The sequence below is a fragment of the Rhipicephalus sanguineus genome, chromosome 1 (assembly GCF_013339695.2).
Source record: "Rhipicephalus sanguineus isolate Rsan-2018 chromosome 1, BIME_Rsan_1.4, whole genome shotgun sequence".
NCBI classification, from domain to species: domain Eukaryota; kingdom Metazoa; phylum Arthropoda; class Arachnida; order Ixodida; family Ixodidae; genus Rhipicephalus; species Rhipicephalus sanguineus.
Window position 1 is genome coordinate 145,495,458 of NC_051176.1, and position 9,164 is coordinate 145,504,621.

Sequence of the window (9,164 nt, forward strand, 5' to 3'; positions counted from 1 at the left end):
CCTGCGTAAGGGGCTGGGTAAGACGCTGTGGCCTCTCCCCCTTACACTCTCTCAGCAATCATGTCATGGCGTCGGGGAACGAGATTCTGCAGACGCGCGATGAACCCGCGTGGTGTGCTTCAACAAGAGTTCGGGATGAGTAACAGCAACAGCAACTACAGTGAATTCATGGTGTGCTCCACTTGCAAGGGCGCGTTAACATCGGGCAAGGTGCCCGTGATGAACGGAACTTTAAGTCGACCCATGCGCTGCTTCGCATCCCCGCATGGTTCCCTTTAGTGGGAGATAACCCTTACTTTAGTGTATAACCTTTACAACATTATTGTAGCATCACGATACATGGTAAGATGCGCGTCAATAAATGTTCATGGTTAATTGGACTCGTCAGCATCGTCGAATATCAGTGATGCTAAAGGTAGAGGGAAATAAACGCCTCCAAACCAAACAACACAGTCTAAGGCTAATTTTCTCTTCTTTTGTATTTTTTGAGGGACGGATTTTCTTGTTATTCGCGTTGGAAAAAGAATGTTTACCGTTTTGTCAGGCTCTTCTTAATTTATTTGGTAAATTCGCAGTAAAAATTTATTTCTCTGCATGGTGCCGAGATTATCTTGTTTCTCAAGCGCGTACCGCAAATACCGTGGAGATATAACATTATATGCCTGAAATGAAAAGCATGAGCGTCTACAGAGTTTGATCCGACCTCTGCTCTTTCAGGCTGACTCAAGGGGTTATTTGTTTCCCCTGGCACGAAACACAGCGAAAACGCAAATTTTACCAATGCTCCTAACAAATGCTTCATGCATATGTTAGGAGCATTGGTAAAAACAACCCCCCAAAACTACTCACACCGCTTAGTCACTGTTAAGTGGAAGCAACGTCTGCTGTTTACAAACAACACTCATTCGAGGGTCAATGACCGCTCCGCATACGACGCCGTCAGTGTCACGAGCTGGTCCCGTCTCTTCTCACAGCACGTCGCCCTTTAACATACCGCCGATGGCTTGAGTCAGCGCGGGGGGGTCAACGACTGATCCTTAAAAAGTTTCAGTTCTTATTATTCACGGAGACATAAATAAGCACCACAAAGAATGAAAGCGAAGCAGGCTAGCAATTGTCTGCTAGTAAGGATCCGCCACGCCTACCCACTTGACGGTGAAATTAAAGAAAGAAAAAAGAAGACGTATTGGTGATAAAAAAATGCAAAAAAAAAGAAAGGCAATGAAACAAAGGCACGAGGAACGACACACCGCACGCAGAGCACGAACATTACATGCGTGTCCGATGTGTGGGCACTGTTAATTTCGCGAAACGCTTGAGCACTTTGCTTCTAGGATGCCCAACTCTCAATGGTTTTCGGTGTGAGTTGCTGTGTTGAAGTCCGAGAAGCTTAATATCTTGATCGAACTGAGCTTACTGGTTCCATGTTTCCGAAAGGTGATGCTTCAGCTCGATATGTGAGGTCTACGAGGGCGCAGTGAAGAATTATTCTCAACTCCTCACAAGGCCGTCGGCAATTTTGCTAAGAAAAACAAACCTGCCGATCAGCATGTACTCCTCTCCTCGCAACCAACTATACCGATGTACAGGCTGTTTCACACTTAGGTGAAAACTCGGAGCGCAATGCGACGCGCTCCGAGTTTTCACCTAAGTGTGAGACAGCCTGTAGATACACGCGAGCTCTGCTTAGGTCAGTGACTGTTCCCCATGTCTGGTCACTTAACGTCAACGTATACAGACGCCTGCTATATAGAAAGAGCTGCCGGTGTTTTGTCGCTGTTACGCCCATCTTTTAGCTGCCCCACCGTCAAAAGCCACATAACGCCGTTGATAAGGTGGGAAACTATCTGATAAGGGGGGGAAACTATTGTTTGCTTTGCAAGACGCTGCGGGCACAAAGTCCGCTTGCGGCTGCTCGTGTCTCGCAGGCACGCAACACTAAGTGGACACTTTACTCGGCAAGCCGGAATGCTGTTGTCTTAAAATTAAATTCTTGAGTCTTACTTGCCAAAACGCCGCTATGAAAATGAGGCACGTCATAATGTGGGACTGCAGGTTAATTTTGATCACCTGCGGGGTGTTCAATTGTTGTTGTTGTTGTTGTTGTTGTTGTTGTTGTTGTTGGGTGCTATCGAGTTGCTGACGGCTCCTGCTCCCACCGTTAGTGCATGAATGTCACTGAGATCTATTTAATGCGAGTTTTCACCTACACATTTCCCTGTGGTCTGAAGAATAGAACACCATCTAACCATCTCGCGCACAGGGCGACTTCGTTTTCTATAACCTTCCATCTTGACATGCATACTGTAAGCTGGTTACATGTGTTCCTTCAGATTTCACTCCAATATACCTGTTTTCCAAATCACAGTTTCTAAATACATATTCTGTTGTTAAATCAAATAAGTATGGAGAAAGAAAACAACCCTACCTGGCACGAGTCCTTTTCACACCTGCATATTTTTGCATTTCTCTTTCAACGAACTGCGGCCGGAAACCTAACCCGCGCCTTCGTGTTGCGCAACGCCATAGCCGCTAAGCCGCCGTTCACGGTGGGAGATTGCTCGTCCTTTTGTTCTATTTATTTCTTGATTGATAAGGTAAACTACACGTTAAACGAAACACGTCAATGCTTCAGGGAACATTCTTGAACAAAGAAGAAAAAAGAAGCGCAGTAGTTGGTAACATAAGCCTGGTAACTTCAAGGCCTCGTATTTCGATAGGCTAGTAAAGGCAAGGTTAGTTAGCATAACTTACGTCGGCAAACTCGTTGCACAAAGAAGGATCTTCTCCGATAAAAACAGGTAATAGCACGTACTATACATGCTTGCACACCGCGCAATTTTCACATAATAGTCCCACAATCTCGGGTGAGCACGAAAATAAAGACGTACACATTATGCAGGCAACTTCAGGTGATCCTTACGTGGCCACCAAAACCTGCCGTCACAAAACTCCTTCAGCAAAAGAGATAGCTGCTAATATTGTGCATAGCTCCCTTCCATCGAGTGGGCAGCTAAGTCTTTTAGGAACAATGTTTGAATTCTGCCCGACAAAGAACAGCCTTCGTTTCACTATACTTGCGCCTGTCACGAAACTACGCTCTCTGTCGTCGCTAACGTGCAAGAGGCGACAGAAGATGCAACTTGACTCGCGCTCGGGCTGCCAGAAGCACAGACATCTCCTCGTGTACTGATGGCAGCTGCCTATTGTTTCTCGCGGGTGCAGTGACATGACGGCTACTGTCAGGCGATCCGACTGCGTGAAAATTGAGTGTGTCTCTGACGTCGGGTTAGGGAAGGTTGTCAAAACGAAGGCAGGAGAGAACAACAGCATTCGAAGCCTGTAGCAGCTGCCATGACTCGGCGTAATATAACGGGAAAATGCATTCTCGGGCATTTTATAAACCGCCGTACGGCCCCTTGAGTTTCGATAAATTATAGCTAGTAGAAAACGAGGGCCGCTGCCGCTGCAGATGAATTATTTTTGACACTGAAAAAAAAAAAGGAAGTAGGAGGGAGAAACTGAAAAAAAGATGCGGCAGAGAGAAGTGAAGTAATTACAGGGTCCTCAAAGCGATGGGGGCCCTATACTAACCACTACGAACGCAAGGAGAGTACAAAAGAACGCGAAGGTTAGGGGCCCTTGACGCTTGGGGCCTCTTTACAAATACTCTCTAATGCATAAGCAATTTTCTTAAGACTGCGAAATGTCTGCAGATCCTCGGAGCGTTGCTGCGCTTCAATTGCGCTGGCGCGAATGTACCTCAAGTTTAATACAATGCTAGCAATGGAACGTGTGATCAAGATGCTGCTGCGAACATTTTTCGCCAAACATGGTGAAAAAAATGAAATGTTTAAGAAGTGTGTGTGTCGGGCGCCGCTACACTTGAAATGCTCGTCATTAGTGGATAGTGAGCGTTTACAGTACTATCTGAGCGCCGTAGGGGCAGCTGGAGTTGTGTATCGCGCCAGGCGTCTCATGATGACTAATTGTCACAAGGCGGACGGAGGAACAATAATGGACATTGCCCAAGCCTAGGAACACATCCTTCTGCACGGATAAAAATAAACTAAAAAAATAAAGTAAGCATAACGCAGTGATAGCTAGCATTAAGTATATCGCCACACCCCTCTTGCGGGCTTATCTACATTATGCACACAGCATTGTGCGCGAACAATTCGAATGCCTTTCTCTCGCGGGCGTTAAAAGGCCCTCTAGTGCAACGAGTGCTGGTAATATAGTGTGCTTAAGGAACGGATAGTTATCCTCGTGAAAAACAGCTGAAATGTGTTAGACCGACAAGTTAAGCTTTCAATAACGTGCAACTTGTTTTGCGGATACATGGTTCTTGAAAGAGGATGGACTAGAGTGCAATCGTGGTCACAGACATTCCAGTTCGCAAAAGGGCGGAAAAATAGAGCTGCACATGCCGTCATAAGGCAGATAACAGGTGCTCAATTAAGAGTGACAGAATGGGTGCCGAGAGAAGGTAAACGTTGTCGAGGACGACAGAGCGACATGTGGTGCGTTGAAGTTAGGTGGGAATCAGCTGGCACCGGGAAGGCGCAGTCGCCGATTTTCGGGACAGGTGATAATAACAAAAGATAATTCGACTCGCCAATTTTATTTTACAGGTCAAATCACATTAGAACGTTATATGCTGAGGACTTAAAAGGCGAAACAACTATGTCATTCTCAGGCACACTGCTGTTGGTGACTCCGGCTTAGCTTTAATTCCTTGAGATTGTTTAACGTGCACCCAATGCACGGCACACAATTGTTTTTGTTCCTTGCTTTTGTTACTTTCATTGAGCCACATCTATTAAATGCGGCCGCCGAGGACGGAGCTTGATCCTCCGACATCGTGCTTAGTAGCGCTACGACATAGCCGCTAAGCAACCACGCGGCGGATCTGCACGAGAAAAATGTGCACATTGCTATCGCTTTTGCAGCTGCCACGCATTCTCTCGTATTCCCACAAAAGTTGTTGTGGCTGCCACAAATAGAGGAGATGTAGCCGTTCGAACAGTTAATCGTTAATCGTAAAACAAACAAACAAGTAACTGAAGCCTAGCGGAGATTACCTTGAAAACAGCATAAACATAATGTACCAGTGAAACATCGTGTATACCTTCCCGCGTGAGTCATACCCAACTGTTTCAATGGCCTCGTGGTCACCCCAGCAAGGCTCGAAGGAAGACCAGTAATTATGTTCGCGCTTGTTTTCTTTTTTCGCGAGCATGTAATGCAGAAACTAAAGCATTTTTTTTTTTTTCAGTGCGTCAGAGAAGAATAGCCGGATGGTCCGGTCCACGATAGCAAGTTGTATCCCCCAAAGAAGTTTAAATCAAAACGAAAGCGCGACGAAATAGACGCGCTGATAGAAGCTGTGCAACAGGATTTACTGCCAAAGTGGTTTTGGCCTCGGCAACACATCGATTGTCAGCCGAAAGCGTTATCGCTTCCAGAGCACATGCGCGTCATTAACCTGAACCGAACATGGCGTCGGGCCCCTTTGTTGCCTGAATTGGAGCGGGCCGCATACAGCGCCGGCATGTTTTCCGGCGTTTCTCAAGGGCGGATCGCTACCACGCAGCAGCCCCCGTTCAGCAGAGAAAGGGCCGAGCGCGACCGACATCGGTCCGAAAACCCGTTTGAGCGGCCGGGGGGATATCTTCGTAACCGTAATGGCCGCTGGCTTAGCAACACCGTATACGCGGGGCCCCGCGAAAGGGGCTACAGCGGGCGACGCTTTCTGCGAAGGCAGCCGTGGCGTTGTTGACGGCCTCGGCGGAAGTCGCACGCTCTGGACGTGACGTAACCGGCTGCGTACACCCCTCTCCCAGCAGCTGGTTGGTCTCTCCCAGGCACGCCGAGCGCGCGCGGCGCTGGAAGAGAAGGTCGCCGGCACGACTGTTCACGTGCGCGCGGCGTGATCCGAGCGAGAGGCAGCGCGCGTTCCCGCTTTTTATCGTCGGTCGAGGTGCCTGCGCGCCGCAAAAGGAAAAACAGCCTCCGCATGGAAGCAAGCGCTCCCGCCGACTCCTCGAGTAGCTCAAATAGTACGCGAAAAGAAAGCGCTCGGACGCAGCAGCCATGGCACCGCCAGTACCGAAAGACGGCATGGACGCAGCCGACGAGGCGTCCTCATCTGATCGGCCGCGTATCGTCCTCCCCTGGAGTTTGCGACAACAGTGCCTGGACGAGGTGGGCCGAAGCGTGTGGCGCTGGAGCAAGAGCCTGGACGAGGAGTCTGAGCCCCGCACCCCGGTTACACCCGTCGCCGACAACCCGTTCGCTGAATGCCCGCTGCACGTCAGGCAGGACCTGCTGGAGTGCATCTTGGATGACGAAGCACGCAGCCCGGCCGTGCGACGCGTAGCTGAGTTGCTCTTGGTCTGCGGTGTGGAGTCGTTCGACCTCAGCTGCCTCGATGACTGCAGCACTGCCGACTTGCAGTTCATCCTCACTCTACTGCAGCAAAACGGCGCTTCCCTCTGCCAGCTGACAATCTCGGGCCTCTGGATGTACTCTCCTGAGAGCGAAGAAATTGTCAAACGCCTCCTCACATCGGCCCGCAACCTTCGTGTGCTGCGCATTCAGGAGATGTACAGGGACACGTTAGAAGTTTTAGTAAGGTCATGTCCGTTGCTGCAGCGTCTGGAGGTAATGCATCACTCGATAAACGCTGACGACATCGCTTCCGTGGCTCAAATCGTTCAACGGGAAGCGTTGCCGATCCAGCGTAGCCTCATGGAAGTGCGTTTGCCATCATCTGTGAACGGCGAAGGGGTGATCAATCTGATCGAAACGTTTCCTAACCTGCAAATAATCCGCTGCGTCTACCTCGAGGCAGTGCTGGACAGTCTAGATGCTAGAACCAGCATGAGCAGTCGGGAATGGTGGGTGCGGAGACTCAGCCGCATCCACGCACTGCAAAGTGGCCAGTCCATGGGATCCGGAAGCGTCGAAAGGTTGGTCGCATGGTTTCCGGGTTTGGAAGAAGTTGTACTGCACGTGCAAGAGGATATGAACCTGAGGGACTTAGCTAAGTTGAAGCGCCTCCGTTCATTGGAACTCAGGAACAGTCAAACGTTACCATCGTCCTACACCGACGACGTGCTACCACTTCTGGCTCTGTGTGGGAAGCGACTTTTACGCCTTGGGCTCGAACACTTCGATGTTGTTGATTTAGCAAGGACTGACATCATGTGCCCCGAACTAGAATCACTGTCGCTGCGTTGGTTCATCCTTCTGGGCTGCTCTAGCCCGTCCGTGAGCTCGAGGGCGGCGGCGGCGAGGCCGTTCCAGAATCTGAGGGAGCTGAGGCTCCGGCCTCGCGTCGGTCGCACAGTACCGCGAGAAGCCTGCGAGCTTCTGCTATCGCACTGCCAAAATATCCGCCACTTGGAGCTTTTCTGCTGCACCGGACTAACGGACTCGTTGGCCGCAGTTCTGTGCAAGCGCAACGGGTTTGCTAGTCTCAAGTCTGTGCGGCTACGGCACGGTCACGGACTGAGTGCCAACGGACTTCAGTGCTTTCTTTCCAGAGCGTCCAAGCTCAAGTTCTGGAATGCAGGCAAGATCACCCGGAGATCATCCCTAAGTGACGATGATGAAGATATGGACGGGGGAATTGACAACGTCCGCGATGAGTGACGTATTTCTGTGATAAAATGCCGCTTTTAAATTACAGAACGTTGGAGTAAAGCCTGGTGATACGGCCTACTGACGCCACAAATTCAATGCAATTTTGTGCTTTGTAACGTTGTCTTGCTGCTTGTTTGTCGGCACGGTGTTATACCTATGTGATTGTGATCAAAGGCTGTATTCGTCATGTGTTCCTGTATACTGCTGTCAATTTTTGTTTCATTTTAGGCGTAACTCGCCAATGAACTTTCGTTTCTAGTCTCTGCCAATCATAGCGATTATCAGAGAATTTTCGTTCAGGTTTTTTGCCAAGCAGCAACAAACCTGAAGCATGAAAGCAACACGCACTGTTACATTGTCCTCATTCGTTCAGTGGTGTGCCGTTCGCTTCACGGCTTTCGCTCGTATCTGTGTTTTTCCCTCGTCATTTGTCGAATGGTACGCAGCGTGTCACCGTGATAAAGGCCACATGTTTTTCGTGCCAAATTGTTGAACGCTTTAGGTACAAAAATCTGTTTTCATTCCAAAGGCTTTTGTGTACGGACTGACTCATCATGTGGGGAACTGAATGCGTGTATTTTCGCGAGTGTTCTTCCGTACCGGCTAAAATAAATAACCTTCTTCAAACGTTCTTCTTCAAACCTTCTTCCAAAGCTTGCATTCGTGCGAGTGGGGACGAGAATCTTTCTATAGGGACCAGATACCAGTTCGGCGATGTAAAAGAAAAACTGTTTTTTCATTGATATGAATTTCGAGAACGAGGTTGTAATCGGGCATTGCGTGGTATAATTGTATGCATTCCGATTTATTTGGTTACTCACGTACATAGGTCGGCAAACTCACTCATGAGTCGACTCACTCAGACTCAGATCGAGCCGTGAGTCTGAATGAGTCAGGCTGAGTAATATTTTTCGTGAGCTTGAGTCCGAGTGAGTCCGAATGAGGAAAATTTAGGTAAGTCTGAGTCCGAGTGAGCCCTAAGGGCAAAATATATTTCATGAGTGAGTCCGAGTGAGCTCCACATTTCTTTGCTGACCTATGGTCCCATTTACTAAAACTCAGCATTGCTATCAGCCATATGTTTATACTCACGTCTACTCACACATACTTCAATGCACTAGCGTTCATACGCCATCTCAATATTTATTGATCAGGGGCGTGATATACGGAGGGGGTCGGGGGGAGGAGGGTGTGGCCTCCCTTTGGCAAAATCTTTCATGAGATGTTCTTGATAAAATATCCCGTGTGAATTATCTCTTTCGACAAAAGTGTCCTTACTGCATTGTAACCATTGATAACTCGTATTTGAAGGTATGAGATGAAAATGCGCCAAGTAGAACACCAGTTATATGATTGATTGATGTTAAAGAGCATAGACACTATGGTCGAAAAAAGTAAATTATGTGCTTATGGACTCATGAGCCGACTCACTCAGACTCACTCAGACTCAGAGCGAGCCGTGAGTCTGAGTCAAGGTGAGTCCGAGCGAGCAATATTTTGGTGAGTTTGAGTCC

General features: G+C 48.7%; 1 protein-coding gene across 1 annotated transcript; it reads left to right on the forward strand.

Moving 5' to 3' along the window:
* The first annotated feature begins 5,653 nt into the window (after positions 1 to 5,653).
* On the forward strand, positions 5,654 to 8,270 carry LOC119399600 (uncharacterized). Its single transcript, XM_037666407.2, has one exon. It carries the CDS (start codon positions 6,097 to 6,099, stop codon positions 7,657 to 7,659), a length of 1,563 nt encoding a protein of 520 aa, XP_037522335.1. The 5' UTR covers positions 5,654 to 6,096; the 3' UTR covers positions 7,660 to 8,270.
* Positions 8,271 to 9,164: the final 894 nt, after the last annotated feature.

Bases quoted from the DNA above. Each gene is read 5' to 3' on its own strand.
- LOC119399600 (XM_037666407.2), top strand. From the start codon at position 6,097: ATGGCACCGCCAGTACCGAAAGACGGCATGGACGCAGCCGACGAGGCG.